At 32.2% G+C, this 19,344-nt stretch overlaps 1 protein-coding gene across 1 annotated transcript in view; it reads right to left on the bottom strand.

The window, feature by feature from the left end:
* The window catches only part of LOC129919865 (serine/threonine-protein kinase unc-51), a 63,799-nt gene extending 50,365 nt beyond the window's left edge, over positions 1 to 13,434 (bottom strand). The window contains exon 1 of the mRNA XM_056000958.1: positions 12,355 to 13,434. Within this exon, the coding sequence (XP_055856933.1) occupies positions 12,355 to 12,444 (90 nt within the window). The 5' untranslated portion in view covers positions 12,445 to 13,434. The remainder of the gene's footprint in view (positions 1 to 12,354) is intronic.
* Between the last annotated feature and the right edge of the window lie 5,910 nt (positions 13,435 to 19,344).

Raw genomic sequence — 19,344 nt, 5'->3', positions numbered from 1 at the left:
GTTCAATTACTAATTACATGTAATTGAAATGAAATCTGTAATTAATTACAAAAAGAAATCATTATTTCCCAACTCTGCAAAAAATGATATGAATGTATTCATCTTTTTTGAACAAAGCAATCTAACAAATAGATGGTGGTATGATATTGTGGTGTAATTTTGTGGAATGAGTAATTCAATATCGGTGTTGATGTTGACTTCATCGTTTCAGACAAAAAAAAAAAAAAAAAAAAAAAAAAAAACAACGTGTAAGAACAAGTTGGGTTTTGAGATATTTTTTTTGTCTTACGTGAAATTAAGTGGAATGGTGAATTAAATTGCTGGTTTAAGGCAGGTTTCTTTTTTTTTGTTGATGGCAATGTGCTTTAAATTGAGAGTGGCATTGGTGAACAGAACTTTAGGATTATTTGTTTAAAGCAAATAATTGTCGATTAGCCTACATTTAATTTAGATTCGATGACAACACGATCATATGACATAACAACCTTGGGACAGATTTTGACACCAAAAAATATATCGAGTCTAATATGTCACTTACGGTACTAGACGATCTATTCAATTTCGTCAACTTTTGCAAAATTAACCAAGAGCCATTAAAACGGCCATTAAATGGTAAATGTCAAATGTATTTCAAATCAAACTCAACGAAGATTTAGGTGCATGTTGTTTTCTCTTATTAAATTGTTGTTTTTTGTCAATTTTACGCGTTTACTTTTAGCAAACAAAATTAAATAATTATTAGGTAGTAATAAATATATTTGCACACAATAGAATTTAAATCAATATTATTGAAGTCGAAGTGTCTTTTTGTTTTAACGATAACTTCTGGAAAATTTTCGTTGGGTTTGACACTTTTTCGTTAAAGTCTTTTATGGGTCCCTAGCTTTCTTGATGGAAATAATATTCCTGTCTAAGGAACTGAGTTTCATAAAATAAGCATTATTTTTGCTACCACTATTTCCACACTCTCAAAAATCATACGTTACATTCCACGGAAAAGCTTTACGTACGTGACAATCAACATATTTTTTTTTGTAGATATCACTCCTTACAAAACGATCAAATCCAGTCTAAAAATAGTTATTTTTTAAGGGGTAAAACTTATTTGAAAGCTAAATTGCAGTAAATACACTTCTTTATTGCTCCTTTTGTGATTTCAAAAAAGAAATACAAATAAATCGCTATACGAAAATTAGTAAGGTTTTCCTTAAATAATGCAAAAAGTGACTTAGTCCACTTTCATAATCATGGGCAAATATAAGTAACCATATTTTTTGTATCCACTTTTCAAAATATACATAAAATGCATGCTTAGATTTGTTGAACTATTAAGTCTTCAACATGCATTTATTTTTGTTTTAATCTTACTTTAAAAAGTAGACAGTTCAATATTTTTTTGTTTGTCAAAGATGAATAATGTATTCTCTAAATACTGTCTATAGGAGTTATTTGAACGAAAAAGCCAATATGAAAATAATAAGACAGATTTGTCTGTACATGATTTTGGAATGGGCTTAATAACGAATGATCCGAAAAATTACAAGAAATAAAATAAATCATTGAATTTAAAAATTTAAAGAGCTGAAGAAAATACAACCTCAAATTATCCTTGCATTGCAGTATTATAACGTGCCTGACAATTTTAAAAGTCTTCGCTTAGCCTTCTCGCACCCTGTTAAAAAATATGTAAAATTCACTGATGGTCTTAATTTGCAAGATCTTATTTTTAACGATTAAAATACAATTCACAATCCCAAAAATGCAGGCCTAAGACCTTTAGGGAGAGGTGATCAAACAAAAAAGGGAAACGGTTTCTTTGCAAACAGGATGGGAGAAATTTAAGGAAGACAAAATTTTAAATAAGACACAAAGGCAAATTTAGTCCCAAAAATGGATAATGCGAAATCTAAAGCTTTCTGACAGAAGCTTATACCATTGAAATATAAACTTTCAATTTTCCACATTTTCATATCTGCTTCTATACATATTTCTGAAAAAATACACTGTGAATTTTATGAAAGGCAGAAAATCAACCAAAAGAAACAATTATTTTTATGACGTCAGTTGAGTCACATTAATTGTGTTAAGTTACGATGGTTTGTTACTGGTAGACGACCAACGACGCATGCGGTTGCAGGTGACTTAGTAGCATTGGCTACAGTGCATGACGATTCGGTAGCTTGGTGAGTGATTGCATTTTATGAGGTGATGGTAGGTTATATGGTGACGGCACATACACATAATGTACATTGTACAAACATACATCGGTGCGGTAACTGGTTAGATGGCTCCGGTATATGATTATCTAATGGTGGATATATAGTGTTGCAGGGCATTAAATGAATTTTCAGCATGTGGTATTTGCTATTCATCCATCAAAAATTCAAAAAAACTATTTCAAATATAAACGATATATTTTTATAAAAATATATTTTATTACTATTTTATTAGAAAAAGAAACGTTAATTAAATCAAATAAAGAAATAGCTTATTTTATATCAGACTTATCAGAGCACGACTCGTCTTATCTACCAAACTCTTCTCAATGTGCCTATTCCAATTCGTAATCATCGGCTGGCGACTTTGGCCTGAAACGATCTGGAATTGGGCATCCAGAGTTGTTACACAAAGTGTGACATCTACCGAAAAATCTGTAGAACAAAAACCACAACATCTGAAAAGTTATCAGATTTCATAAATGAATCCGTTTTTTTTTTGTTTGAGATTCGCACCAAACAGATATTCAAACCATCAGCAGATCTTACAAAAAAAAAAAGATTGATAATTAATGTGATAATGCTAACGTTTTTATAAATCCCCGTAATCTTAAGTAAAAAAGTATAATAAAAAATACCAAAAACGTAGATCCACTTCTATAAAAATCATTATAATGTTCTCAAAGTATCTCCTAGGTCAGAAATAGCAAAGCATTTTTATTACTAATCTTCAAATCTTCTAACAGCAAGCAAACTGGTGTGATTTATTCGACTCCATCAAATTTTAAATACTTTCCATTTTCTACGTCTCATTATTATTAACTTGTAAAATAGGTATTCATCAGCACCAACCGCACCACAGTGATAACTTTTCCCTTAAATACCTACTTTACGAAAGTAATAAACCTTCATATTAAAATCTACAACAAAATACAGCGCGTGTTCGGATTCAGAGAGATGGTATATAGAACGCTATCTTCCCATTTCATTCCAGAATTTCTACACCCCATCATCAAATATGTAACAAAATTGTCTTCCCCCAGAATTCGAATCAAAATGATCATTATTATCATCATCATCAACAGAAGCAGTAAAATTATTGCCGAGGGGATGCATTTTATTTTTATTTTATGGTGTTCTCCTTCATATTGTAGCTATAGAGAATGAGTGCGAGAGCCTATACATTTTAAAAATTAAAACAAAACTCGAGTTGGAGAGAATATTAAAAAAAAAATGAACTTTATACAATGCTTATAGTACCTTCCGGTGTGCACTTAAGTACAAAGAACATAATCTTCCAAGTTATATTCAAAGTAGAAAAGTCCGGAAAGGGTTAAGAAAAATGCAACTGACGGCATTTTTTGTTTTCTGTCCAACTTCAGACCTTCGGTTCTAAGAAATCAATAAGAAAGAAATGCTTGTAACTTTCCTTGGAATATAATGCAATTGTTTTTTTTTAATGTGAAATATAAATAAACGATTACATCAGAAAATAAAATAACTATGGTCTTCGCAAGTCTTATATAGAAATGATCACACACGTCAGTAGCTATTGAACTGTTTTATAATGGGAGTCAGTTTGTGCAAAAATATGGCAAACGAAATATTTTACCCACCGTTTATCTGGGTTCGCATAAACTGACTCCAAAAGGAGAAGAGGAGAATACAAAAAAACGAAGTAAGGAGGAAACACGACCAGACTGCGTGGCGACTCCAACAGAAAATACACATTTTTGCCACTTTCACTTGGTTGATTTTTCGTGTTGTTTACTGTACCTAAGCTTGTAACTACTGTTGTTTGTGGTACTTAATACGTAAGGCCAACAACTCTTTTGGTGGTAGGTTTGGATAACCATTTAAAAAAGCTTTTGTTGTCCCGAGGAACATAAGACGAATTATATATTTTTTTTGTTTTAGTTTGAAGAAAAATATTGTTAACACGCAAAGTGAAAGGTGTGATTAGCTTTAGCAGACTTTCCTTGTTTAGGTCCTGCAAAAATTCGTCATATTATTCTTTCTTTTGTTTTGACTGCATTTGAGACGTCCGTCGTTGTTAGTCGGACGTCCAGCAGAGTCCTTAAAGGTTAATGGATCACTTTTTCTAAATTTGCTGTTCTGTCATCATATAGTCGTGACTAAAAAAATTGAGTAAGTATAGCGTGAGTGATGTTTTGTTGGTAATGAAACATGTTAATGAACCTTCTAAAAATGCAAGCACAAAATAGTATAAGCAAGTCACAAGTAATGGTTTAGTTACGTGAATAATATCATAATGATAGCGTGACATGACTAGCAAATGCAGATAGGTAAATATAATTACAAAATCGATTTGTATTTAAATATTGTAAGAATCTGAAAAAAAAAATGTTATCAACTATTGACCGCTTTGCATAGCTTAGATTTGCTTTTGTTAGCTATGAATTATGCATGTATTATTGCACAGAAATATGATTGTTGATTGCAATAAATTTGAATTGTTTATTAGCAAATTGTAAAAGGGGCGAAGGTATATATTGATACGTGTAAGGTAAGGTATTTGACTTTGTAATCCATTTTTCAAGCCTATTTGGTTTATCAGATCACCAATGGTCTTTGAACTTAATGAGAATAAGTATCACTTTAGGTTCCATTACCTTACTTTAATTAGCCCGCACAATGTGTATTCATTCAGGATTCACTGTTTTCATAATCTAATTCTTAAACTCTAGATTTAAACTGTCGTTGATTTACCCAAATCAAAACCAAGCTGTATTATTTTTCGAAAGTGACTCTCCAATATCCTCTCAACGATCATCATGTCGTGTAATATCAGCATAATCGAGCGGTAATTATCGAAATTTCTGGTTTCATCCTTGCGCTTCTGGATTGAGAGAAGGTGACTTTCCCTCCACTGATTAGCCATTTGGTCACCCACACTTTTTTTTCTTTCTTTTGTTCTGGACCTTTTTTTTGTACCTGGACCTTTTTTTTGTTGGCCATGAGCAATAGTGAATATAGTGTGGTGAGCATTCTTCCTTATTTTGAAGAGAATTTAGTAATTCTCACCTAACAAGCCACTCCAGTGAGTTCGGACACTGGCGAAATTAGCCGTCTCCGGTTGTCAACATCTCAACCTTTTCCATTTTGTCCATCTGGGTCAAATTAGAAGAATCTGCTGGTGAGTCAGTGTTTATTTCCGATGTCGCAGTAATGCCTCAAAGATCGATCGTTCTTTTAAAGCAACCAAAAAAATTTTCATCCGCTTTTTCAATGTTTTTATACAGGATTTCTTTAATTCGCTAAGAGAAAAGAAACCTTGCTTAAATGACAAATGTGTTGAATGTTGAATATTTGGTCGATATTTAACACTGATTGATTGAAATTTGGGGTGTAAGATGCACTGCGACCTATAAGATCTATTGTACCTCCTTAACACTGATAGAGAGCAATCAGATCCCTGGCAAGACTATTATAAAAAAAGGGAGCAAAACTTATGCAATTTATATTTGGCGATGAAACGAACTACCACGGCTGTTCTTATTTCCATTCGAAATCTATTTTTTCCCGTTATCGATTTTTAGCTGCTCCAAATTCCTTATTCGAAAACATTTTGCGGATTCATAGGTGTTTCAAAAAACAAACGGGTCTACAGTCCGACAAATTTTTGCCGTTTTCAATCCGGGTAGCAATTTGCTACCGGAAAACAATATTCTCCAACAAAAAAGTCGAATGGAAATCAGAACAACCGTTTTCAAATTTCAACTAATATTAAAACAGCCGTGTATGTCGAGTTTTCATTTATCGAACTAATTGTACAAATGAATTGGTGTATACCAGCCTCTGGCCAATACTTCTTCCAGCTACTTTTAGCAGCTTCCCATTGAGAGGATCCATTCCCATAATTTTAAGCGACTTGAGTTTTCGTATTGTCTCTTAGAATTCGAATTTCCTCTATTTTGTTTTTGAAGCTAGATCTACCGGCTGCTTTATCAGCAGTTCCGGAGTTATAGGCCTTTTTGATTTGTTTAAACGCAAAAGCATTCGTTTGTGACAGTACACATAGTATTGGTAATTTTGTCCCTTTTCGAATTTATTAACAATTTATGGTTTCTAACCTTTTTCCTAAAAATAGAATGTCTGATAGATAAACATATTTACAGACACATGTATGTTTTATCCTTCATCAGTGTGATGAAATCTTCATTTCCTTCATTGCCTTTGTATATTTTGAAATATGTAAACAATCAAAACCCCAAAAATGCACTCCGGGGGTAGAAATTTATTTCAAAAAGCAAACTTTTCTAATTATGTCCACCGTCCCTTTCTCCGAAGACAATTCCTTTGCGTAGAGAAATGTATCTAGATAACATATTTAAAATCTAACAAACGAAAAAATGACACACTCAATGAATGACTCAAGGGTATTTTCTTTTTACATACCAACAACAATCATCAAAAACGCATGTAAGAGAAAGAAAAATAAAAACTAATGAAAAATTGTTTACAAAAAAAAAAAAAAATCTATTTTTGGCACTCTCTCTCTTGTAGGCATATTATTTCTCATTACGTACATAACCTGCTAGTCTCATTTTTGTATTTTAGCATCTGCTAGAGATTTTACAAAGAAATAAAACACACAATAAGGTAGGCGAAGTCGCTATGATCTCTGTGTGGCCTCTTATCACTTTTTTTCTATATAAAATCGTATTCGTATATTTTCATTTGTTTGACCTAATTACTCTGCTAGTGCTCTATTTTTTCTTTTATAAAAATTATTTTCCCGATTCAGTTTTTTGATATGCCGAGGAGATAAGTAGGAAGAACTATTAAAACGAGTATAATGGGTTAGTCAATACTCAAGGTTTTTACGCCTTCTTATACATTTTTTTGTTTTGCTTTGCCAATACAAACAACAAAAAGTGGATTTAATTTTTTTCAATAAACAAAAAACTCATTACAACTTCTACACTATACAATTTAATTATAGGAATACAATGTTGGTATTCATGTATTTATTACAAATCCTTGAACTGAGATTTATTCAAATTCAATTACTATTTATCATTGATGTATAGTTTGGACAGGTCTTTTAAGATACAATCTCATTTCGTTCTCATTCTTAAACAAAGTTGTTTATTGGTTGTTGACATGAATTGAAAACGAATGTGACACTCGTCCTTGCAGTTGACGTGCTCAAGTGAATCAAAAAAAGCTTTACTTGGGAGGGAATTATCAAGTCGAAATATTAGAAAAAAAACAGATGTAAGGTGTTTAGTGTTTATGCTTCGGACTTACTTAGTTAAAAGAAATTTTTGGTTAAGCTTTGAAAAACCATCCGGTATAGATTCCGCCTGGGGATTCCCATTACCTCTTACATCATTTAAACGACTCTACAATCATCAATTGATAAGCTCAATACTACTGTAAAAGAACCTTTACTATTTCCAACTATCTCAATGGGAAATAGATTCTTTAAGCAACAGCGTATGGATCTAATGATATCTGCAGGAATTGAAAAATGGGACTCTAACAAGCTTGAACTTGCACCGACTGAAAAGTATGCTTTTCGACTTTGCTTCCAGATGGCTTTTCTTCCTAGCTTAGCATTAACATCACGCATACAAATATTTATATCGCTAAGAATTTGCCCGTATCGTTTTTCTCCTCCATGGTAGCGTGCGCCCAAATCAGGCTTATTTTGGCGAATTTCATCTTGATGCGGATCGTAGTGAATGGCTCGTTGACGCAATTAAACTCAGGACATTCTACCTGAGTCTGCCTTCAACGACAAATCTGCATGCAAAAATGTTTAAGGAAAAATAGTAATTTCTCCTTGAATGCAAGATATTGGTCATGCCTGGAATCAAGTCACTTAAACCAGCTGGGATGGAGGTGTAAAAATCAGCGGACGATGATTTAATCAGGATCGGGCAAACACCAATTAATTTGTTCAATGGGTACAGAAAAAAACATCTTACTTGAATACTGTCAAAACTAAAAAATCACGAATTTTGAGTTATTAATGCAGAAGTTATTGGATAAAGAAATTTGTAATCCTGCAGAAGGGCACTAGTTTTATTTTAGAAACTTAATGTTTACATACAAAAATAGATCGATGCTAAATTAAAAAATCGTTTCCTGAGTTTGAATTATGACAGTTTTCAAGTAATTGAGCGATATGTTCAATAAATTAAAAGCCGGAATAGTGTGTTGTATCCACAAGTTGCGCAAACTACAAAGGAACAACGTTGTATGCAAAGTTTTGTTGGCTATATTTTGTAATCATCAAGGACCTTTAGACAGGTACCTGTTTGTCCGCTAGCAGTGCGATTTAAGGTGAGGAAAATAAAGCATCAGCCAAAACTTCAACACAATTTCAAAGTCACAAATGATGCATACATAAAATAGAAACGAGCTATCAAGGGTGCATTTTCTGGGTATTGAAACAGAAGCATTGAAAATGTTTTAGGATTTTAATAAGACGAAAACGAAGTGTATGTTATCATTGGAAACATTAGCCCAAAATATACGAATCGGATAGAACAGGAAAATACATAGAAAGATTAAGTTATGAGATAGGGCTTTTACAAGATAATCGGCAGTAAAACTTCGATCTGATAGGTTATTTAAGCAGTAAAGGTAGGAAGAAATCACCCCAGTGCCCGGAAGCTGTTCTATAGCACTTTGTCGCATTGAGAAATGAGATCAAGGGCGAGTTCATAAATCCAGGACTGCAGCAGTTCTGCAAAATAAAACTTCCATTAATTCAGGCAAGGACTGTCTGTTCAAAAATGTATCCAACTTAATAGAACTATTTGTCCTTGTTTCTAAGATCTAGCACTAATTTAATCAAAATTCACTCGTTATTATAACAATATTATCAATTCTTTTTTGCCCCACTGCTGCAGTACTGGATTTATGAACTCGCACAAGTCTTTGAATTTAAGTGCAGAAAAAGTGCTCTGTTTTTAACCAGGGCAGGACATCAATATAGAAAGTGAAAGAACTTTCAGTATTGTTGAGTACTATAATAGGTGCCCAACTTTGCCGCATGTTCCTTTATCGGCATAAAACAATGCATTTCTCTTTTGTTGCCTATTTTTAGTGCTGATTTTTTGGTTTCTGTACTTGCTTCATTTCGACGACTGAACTCTTCCAACAACTTAGACTGGACTATATCATAAGTCAAGTCTGCCTCCGGACGTGTCTCGAGTGCAGTAATCAGAGTATCATAGCTTCTTGGCAAGCTGCTAAGAAGCATAGCAACTTTCCAAGTTTCAGAAAGCAGTTCTTCACCGATGTCTCGCAATTTATCAAATAACTACGTCATTTGATTTATGTGATTCTGAACATCACCACCTTCTTCTAATTTCAAGTTGCAAATCTTGCGCATCAAATGGACCTTATGACTAAGAGTGCTCTTTTGATGGTAAGTCTTCAGAGCCAATCAAGCATCTCTTGCGGAAGACGCTCTTCTAATATGAACAAGCTGTACATCTTCCACCAGCAAACCGATAAGTGCCTTCGCCTGGTTGTTTCCCTTTTCCCATTCTGATTCAGCAGCAACATTTTCCGCAGCAAAAGTTGGCTTCGCTTCATTGACAAAATCCCACAGACCTTCTTTTATAAGCAAAAGTTCAAGCTTGAACTTCCATATTGAATAATTTGCATTATTCAATTTCGTCAGATTGAATTTCGTCCCTTCAGCCATTATAAAATCAAATTGCAAATAAACAAAACTTCTTATATGTATTTTAAAACGTGATTCCTGGGCCAATAACCTATAGAAATTATAACTAGCTCAATTCGAAACAAGAAGAAATCAATAACAATTAGAAGAATGAAAATATCAAATACATAAAATTCAAATTACGTATGCAAATTTTATTATACTTTTCAAAAATTCAATTTGAGAAGTGTTTCTAAAAATACCGTGTGTAAATGTTTTTCCAACAAGAATATCGTCCTTGCTCTAGTAACTTCTTATCAAAATAGGGCCAGGAAGGTTTAGAGATAAAAATATGAAAATAATAGGGTATTTTTTTTTTTTTTTTCATGATTTGGAACCAATCTAGGGGGCGCACATAGGGGTATTTACCAATTTTACGCGGACAAAATTATTTTTTCGGTTTATCTTCATCAACAAGGTAAAAGCTTGTATTTAGTACTGGAATAAAGTGTTTTAAGTGTTGATTTCAATGAAAACATTTTTCTTCCTAAACCACTATTTGATCAAACAAAAAAGTGTCAAAAATGGATCCCAATGGTTTGTTAGAACTCTTATAAATGGAGTTCTATTAATGGTATCGCTAAGATAAAGGTCTTAAAATTTAGGAAAAATCATACCTAAGGATTCAGGTTCTGTAATTCAAAAAGTTGAATCTTTAAAAAAACTTAAAATATGGATGCTGAATACAAGGTAACCATTTTTCAAAACCTCAAACCTTTAAGAAGGGCAAATGTGTCGAAGTTGCACTTAGTTGCACTTATTTTTTACAGATTCAATTAGATAAGAGTTTAACCTTTAGAAAACATTAAATTTTATCACACAATAATGTGAAATTGTATAACTTATCTCCTTACCAACACAGAAATTTACTTTTTTTATGATTAATTTATATTAAAATTCAACATATCACTTTTTTATTTATAAAGTAATATAACATTTAGATACAACATCTTGTAGACAGTTTCGTATCTCCTTATCAATATTCCATAAAAACTTTTTTTCTAAATCCACTTAAGAAAAAAGTACTTACTTAAGCACAGTCGCTAAATTACAAAAAAAAATTAATTTTATCTTTGGGCTGAAAACTTGAACTCTAGACCGCTGCTGTTAGTCACCTGAAGTGATAATCAATTTTAAAACTATAAGAAAATGCTAAGCAAGTTATCTACTTTTAGTAGGATGTTGATTTTTTACATTTGGATCAGTTTAAAATTTCGTGTTTTGTCCGCCTAAATTGACTAAATACCCCTATGTGGGGCGTCGCACTCAATTTTTGCAAAAGATTAAAATAAGGACCACCCTAATATACATATAAAACGCAGTTAGCCAAGCTCTGCCACCTATAATTAGGTTCTGTTAAGCTTGCATGGCCAGTTCGTCCGACTTTTCGTTCCCTTCAAAACCACTGTGATCTGTGACCTGTTGTGAGAATGATTGTGTTACTCAGTCAACACATTCCGGCATCGAGTGCTTCTTTGAGATGTTTTTTTGTATCGTGTTATTCAGCGTTTCGTTTTCTTTTGAGCATTATCTTTTCCACTAGACTCCTTAAATGTGAGACTTCAATAGAAGTGATGAACTTAGCAGATTTGGGTATATGTAGTTGGAAACACTGCAAAAAATATTCTTAAAAAATGTCAAACACCTTTGGTCCGTTCTTTTATTGAACAATGTTAACTATTGTTGTTATGTCAAAAAAATCGTTGTATTTGTTTTTGTTACATTTTGTTACAAAATGTTAACTTTGATTTAGGAACGACTAAATGTTACATTTTGTTGATCTGTCAAAAAAAAAATTTTTGAGATTAATTTTATTAATGAATAAACAAGAAAAAATTAATTTGGTACTGAAATAATTCTTTTTAATTGAATTATAAGCAAATTGAAACAAAAATATGTATTCAATAATTTCAAATATGGAAACAAACAAGAAATTCTCTTCTCACATCATCCCCTCTCTTCCCCATTTAGTTGTGTTTGACAGATTAACATTGAAACTCAAGTCCAGAAGCTGAGTTGGAAAAAGTAACAAAATGTAACTATTTGACACTTCAACACTGGATTTAGGAACGATGTTGTGACGTCACGATGTTACACTTTGTAACTTTTTTCTCATTTAGGAACGATGAAAGTTAACTATTGTTAACAATAGTTAACATCGTCGAATAAAAGAACGCATCACTTTCTTGTTTCAAATGGCAAGTGCGTATTTCCAATAAACTCCTATACCCACCCAACGCAAACACAAGGCCGAACAATAGCAAAAAACTGTCGTCATAGTTTAAGAATATTGAAACATCAAACAATTTTGCGAAAATCGAAGGACAGCACAACAAAAACTATCAACACCTATTCTAATAACAATATTGAAAAAAACTGAATCGAGAGAGGTTAGAAAAAGTGTTCCAAGTTATTTCTTTTTTAACTTACCTTGCGATGTCGACCTTTGTAGACGACAGCAAAGGCACCATGGCCAAGCATATCTTTTGTACTGTATTCATAGTCTCCGACAATATTCATTGCATCGATCCGTGCTTAATTTTCATGCGAATCCTTGGTTTTTTTTTTTGCGACAACAACGACAATGGCTTATCTTCTATTTGCCACTCCCCTGCCCCTTTTTGCAAAAATTTTTCTTATATAAAATAAAAAAAAAAACAACGAAGACGAAGAATATGAAGAAAAACTCTTCTTCTGGCAACGATAAAGATAAACAAAAAAAAAACTGATTGAAAAAAAAAACTATTTCACTTGTGAAAATTCTTCATCAGAAAATAGCACTAAAAAAACAATTCTTTTCACTCGAAACTGGCGACGATTTCTTCCTTGATTCGAAAATGCATACAAATTCTTTTATTAAATGTTTTATTCTTCCTGAATTTTAATATAATTCATTTTATTTATTTCTTTTTTTTTCTGTTGATCTAATTTAAAAGGAATTAAAAGAGAGAAACTTAATTTTCTTCTTTCTTTCTTTTTGCTTTAATTTCTGCTGACCGTCTTCGAATTCTACTCTTTTTTTCTCGCTTTTTCGCCTTTCAACAACAACAATACAAAAAAAAAAAACGCGTTTTGTTTGACGTTTTGTTTTACGACTGACGTTTGTTTTTGTTTTTCCCCCCACATACACACATACGCAATGGGTGTTCGTTTTTTTTTTCCACTCGATCGATATTTAATTCAAGAGCGCTTGAGTTGAGTGGATTTGTTTTTATTTTCTTTTGCTTTTTTCCTGTTATGGGCTGGGAAGAGTTGCGTAGTTTTTTTTTTTTATTTTAATATAAAATGTTTTATATTTGTAATTTTCATGTGATTTGTAATGGCTTTTGTATGTTTTTTGTTTAGTTGGAATACCGAACACTCGATTGAGAAATTTATGTATGCGAGAGAAGAAACTTGATTTTTTCTTTTGTTACAGATGTTCCACTTGAAAATATAATAATTTTTTTTTCTTCTGTTTTTTTTTTCGAGAGAGAGAAATTCCGCGATGGACTTCTCACCACGGCGAACAATTTAGTTGTGTTTGAATTTAAATGGTGTTTGTATAAAAAAAAATGGTTGAATTTGGATGGAATGGTGTGTGAAGTGGAATAGATGTTGAGTGGAATTTTGGGGACAGAAATGGAGGAAATGAATGGAGTGAAGTTGGTTGTGGTTGAACATTTAAGGGTGAGTTTTGAGAAAATTTATTAAAATATTTTATTTACTTACCTACGTTTAAAAAATTACCTACGTAAAAAGTTATTTTTTTTCCAAGGTGTTTTTTATTTGAGAAAACGTATGGGGCGACTTTCCATTGAGGGCGCACACCTAGAATTCTGATTTTATTTTTTACAGTGAACTTAGGGTCTCAATAAAATACCTTTAAAATATTAAAGTTAGGAAAAACCCTAAGGGCTAGTTGTACAAATATTTAATCCGTGGTTCAGCAACTTTTATCTTCCGAATTCAGTGGTAAAATTGATTTTTAGCACTGGTTCTAGGTCCATATAGGTTGAAATAGCTAAATCGTGGTTCAGCCTCGGATCAGGAATTTAACTCGCCGATTTCGGTGGATCAGCAGTGGATCAACTTTGGTTCAAGAATGGATTTAGCTATTTCAACCTATATGAACCTAGAACCACTGCTAAAAATCAATTTTACCACCGAATTCAGAAGATAAAAGTTACTGAACCACGGATTAAATATTTGTACAACTGGCCCTAAGTATGATTAAAAAATAAATATTTAAATTTTTCATACAAAATGTATGCAAATGACGACAACGAAGAATTTTAAGTTTGAGGCGTATGTGTGAGATGGGTATGGGGCGGCATGACCGCCATCAACTTAGCAGCACTTAGTGGGGATTTTCAAAATTTTTTATGCAAATAATTAGGTGAGAATTAGGTGAAATTTAGTGAATCAATTTTACAATTTGGTGAATCATAGTTTAAAAGTTATTAACAAATTACGTAAGGCGTAAAGTTAGCAGCACTTGGTCATGAAATTCAAAAAAAATTTCTCCATAATTCAGTGTCAATTTAGTGAATCGTATTTCATCAGTTTCATAATTTGGTGAATCATAGTTTATTAAATAATAACTAAAATAGAAAAATTAACAAACGTGACGTAACGTAAAAAAAGCATTTGTTAATCATGGACACAAACCTCACGAATGAGAATGGCAGAGTTCAACACACCAAAACTGAACCTAAATTCAGATTTTTTCACATTGAACGCACTTAATATAAATGTATACTATGACAATGCGTTCAGGTGACGTTTTTAATTTACAAGATACACTTTGATTTGAAAATTTCCAATGCGAGTTACAACAAAAATGCTATTTTATAATACAAAAAAAGTTTGTTTACATCTTCACTAGCCCAGAACTAACATTCAGTGGAAGTTACTCACAAGAAAGATTTTGTTTTTTTTTTCGCATGAGTCTTGGACACTGATCTGTCTTGGAACATTTTTGAACTTCCGCAGATGATTGCTTCAAAAGTATGATTCACCAAATTCTGAAATTTGGAACATTTATTCAGAAAAAGACCACAAGCATTTTGGTACATAATTCATAATTTGGTGAATCTTAATTCAAGAGTTACATGCGATTTTCTTTTTTTCGCGTGCGTCTTGGAACATTTTTGAACTTCCGCAGATGATTACTTCAAAAGTATGATTCACCAAATTCTGAAATTTGGAACATTTATTCAGAAAAAGACCACAAGCATTTTGGTACATAATTCATAATTTGGTGAATCTTAATTAAAGAGTTACATGCGATTTTCTTTTTTTCGCGTGCGTCTTGGAACATTTTTGAACTTCCGCAGATGATTACTTCAAAAGTATGATTCACCAAATTCTGAAATTTGGAGCATTTATTCAGAAAAATACCACAAGCATTTTGGTACATAATTCATAATTTGATGAATCTTAATTCAAGAGTTACATGCGATTTTCTTTTTTTCGCGTGCGTCTTGGAACATTTTTGAACTTCCGCAGATGATTACTTCAAAAGTATGATTCACCAAATTCTGAAATTTGGAACATTTATTCAGAAAAAGACCACAAGCATTTTGGTACATAATTCATAATTTGGTGAATCTTAATTCAAGAGTTACATGCGATTTTCTTTTTTTCGCGTGCGTCTTGGAACATTTTTGAACTTCCGCAGATGATTACTTCAAAAGTATGATTCACCAAATTCTGAAATTTGGAACATTTATTCAGAAAAAGACCACAAGCATTTTGGTACATAATTCATAATTTGATGAATCTTAATTCAAGAGTTACATGCGATTTTCTTTTTTTCGCGTGCGTCTTGGAACATTTTTGAACTTCCGCAGATGATTACTTCAAAAGTATGATTCACCAAATTCTGAAATTTGGAACATTTATTCAGAAAAAGACCACAAGCATTTTGGTACATAATTCATAATTTGGTGAATCTTAATTCAAGAGTTACATGCGATTTTTTTTTTTTCGCGTGCGTCTTGGAACATTTTTGAACTTCCGCAGATGATTACTTCAAAAGTATGATTCACCAAATTCTGAAATTTGGAACATTTATTCAGAAAAAGACCACAAGCATTTTGGTAGATAATTCATAATTTGATGAATCTTAATTCAAGAGTTACATGCGATTTTCTTTTTTTCGCGTGCGTCTTGGAACATTTTTGAACTTCCGCAGATGATTACTTCAAAAGTATGATTCACCAAATTCTGAAATTTGGAACATTTATTCAGAAAAAGACCACAAGCATTTTGGTAGATAATTCATAATTTGATGAATCTTAATTCAAGAGTTACATGCGATTTTCTTTTTTTCGCGTGCGTCTTGGAACATTTTTGAACTTCCGCAGATGATTACTTCAAAAGTATGATTCACCAAATTCTGAAATTTGGAACATTTATTCAGAAAAAGACCACAAGCATTTTGGTACATAATTCATAATTTGGTGAATCTTAATTCAAGAGTTACATCCGATTTTTTTTTTTTCGCGTGCGTCTTGGAACATTTTTGAACTTCCGCAGATGATTACTTCAAAAGTATGATTCACCAAATTCTGAAATTTGGAACATTTATTCAGAAAAAGACCACAAGCATTTTGGTAGATAATTCATAATTTGATGAATCTTAATTCAAGAGTTACATGCGATTTTCTTTTTTTCGCGTGCGTCTTGGAACATTTTTGAACTTCCGCAGATGATTACTTCAAAAGTATGATTCACCAAATTCTGAAATTTGGAACATTTATTCAGAAAAAGACCACAAGCATTTTGGTACATAATTCATAATTTGGTGAATCTTAATTCAAGAGTTACATGCGATTTTCTTTTTTTCGCGTGCGTCTTGGAACATTTTTGAACTTCCGCAGATGATTACTTCAAAAGTATGATTCACCCAATTCTGAAATTTGGAACATTTATTCAGAAAAAGACCACAAGCATTTTGGTACATAATTCATAATTTGATGAATCTTAATTCAAGAGTTACATGCGATTTTCTTTTTTTCGCGTGCGTCTTGGAACATTTTTGAACTTCCGCAGATGATTACTTCAAAAGTATGATTCACCAAATTCTGAAATTTGGAACATTTATTCAGAAAAAGACCACAAGCATTTTGGTACATAATTCATAATTTGGTGAATCTTAATTCAAGAGTTACATGCGATTTTCTTTTTTTCGCGTGCGTCTTGGAACATTTTTGAACTTCCGCAGATGATTACTTCAAAAGTATGATTCACCAAATTCTGAAATTTGGAACATTTATTCAGAAAAAGACCACAAGCATTTTGGTACATAATTCATAATTTGATGAATCTTAATTCAAGAGTTACATGCGATTTTCTTTTTTTCGCGTGCGTCTTGGAACATTTTTGAACTTCCGCAGATGATTACTTCAAAAGTATGATTCACCAAATTCTGAAATTTGGAACATTTATTCAGAAAAAGACCACAAGCATTTTGGTACATAATTCATAATTTGATGAATCTTAATTCAAGAGTTACATGCGATTTTCTTTTTTTCGCGTGCGTCTTGGAACATTTTTGAACTTCCGCAGATGATTACTTCAAAAGTATGATTCACCAAATTCTGAAATTTGGAACATTTATTCAGAAAAAGACCACAAGCATTTTGGTACATAATTCATAATTTGGTGAATCTTAATTCAAGAGTTACATGCGATTTTCTTTTTTTCGCGTGCGTCTTGGAACATTTTTGAACTTCCGCAGATGATTACTTCAAAAGTATGATTCACCCAATTCTGAAATTTGGAACATTTATTCAGAAAAAGACCACAAGCATTTTGGTACATAATTCATAATTTGATGAATCTTAATTCAAGAGTTACATGCGATTTTCTTTTTTTCGCGTGCGTCTTGGAACATTTTTTTGAACTTCCGCAGATGATTACTTCAAAAGTATGATTCACCAAATTCTGAAATTTGGAACATTTATTCAGAAAAAGACCACAAGCATTTTGGTACATAATTCATAATTTGGTGAATCTTAATTCAAGAGTTACATGCGATTTTCTTTTTTTCGCGTGCGTCTTGGAACATTTTTGAACTTCCGCAGATGATTACTTCAAAAGTATGATTCACCGAATTCTGAAATTTGGAACATTTATTCAGAAAAAGACCACAAGCATTTTGGTACATAATTCATAATTTGGTGAATCTTAATTCAAGAGTTACATGCGATTTTGTCTTGGAACACGATACATGTGTCCAAAGGTATACAAATAGCTGTGTTCCTTTGGCCTTAAGTATCTACTGCTAAGTACTTTTGGTTGTAAACAACTCCATTTCTTCTATAGAAAAAATAGCCGTTTTTTATTATCACTTGATCCATATAGATCATTAATTAAAATGTATTACAACAACTACATGAGATCTTGCAAGATTGCGATTCGTGATCCTGATGAAAAGCAAGATCACGATTCGTGATCCTGATGAAAAGCAAGATCTCATGTAGTTGTTGTAATACATTTTAATTAATGATCTATATGGATCAAGTGATAATAAAAAACGGCTATTTTTTCTATAGAAGAAATGGAGTTGTTTACAACCAAAAGTACTTAGCAGTAGATACTTAAGGCCAAAGGAACACAGCTATTTGTATACCTTTGGACACATGTATCGTGTTCCAAGACAAAATCGCATGTAACTCTTGAATTAAGATTCACCAAATTATGAATTATGTACCAAAATGCTTGTGGTCTTTTTCTGAATAAATGTTCCAAATTTCAGAATTTGGTGAATCATACTTTTGAAGTAATCATCTGCGGAAGTTCAAAAATGTTCCAAGACGCACGCGAAAAAAAGAAAATCGCATGTAACTCTTGAATTAAGATTCATCAAATTATGAATTATCTACCAAAATGCTTGTGGTCTTTTTCTGAATAAATGTTCCAAATTTCAGAATTTGGTGAATCATACTTTTGAAGTAATCATCTGCGGAAGTTCAAAAATGTTCCAAGACGCACGCGAAAAAAAAAAAATCGCATGTAACTCTTGAATTAAGATTCACCAAATTATGAATTATGTACCAAAATGCTTGTGGTCTTTTTCTGAATAAATGTTCCAAATTTCAGAATTTGGTGAATCATACTTTTGAAGTAATCATCTGCGGAAGTTCAAAAATGTTCCAAGACGCACGCGAAAAAAAGAAAATCGCATGTAACTCTTGAATTAAGATTCATCAAATTATGAATTATGTACCAAAATGCTTGTGGTCTTTTTCTGAATAAATGTTCCAAATTTCAGAATTGGGTGAATCATACTTTTGAAGTAATCATCTGCGGAAGTTCAAAAATGTTCCAAGACGCACGCGAAAAAAAGAAAATCGCATGTAACTCTTGAATTAAGATTCACCAAATTATGAATTATGTACCAAAATGCTTGTGGTCTTTTTCTGAATAAAT

This window comes from Episyrphus balteatus, chromosome 4 (genome assembly GCF_945859705.1).
Source record: "Episyrphus balteatus chromosome 4, idEpiBalt1.1, whole genome shotgun sequence".
In the NCBI taxonomy this organism is placed as follows: domain Eukaryota; kingdom Metazoa; phylum Arthropoda; class Insecta; order Diptera; family Syrphidae; genus Episyrphus; species Episyrphus balteatus.
Note: the sequence above shows the minus strand (reverse complement) of the source record. Positions and strands in the feature narration are given on the sequence as shown.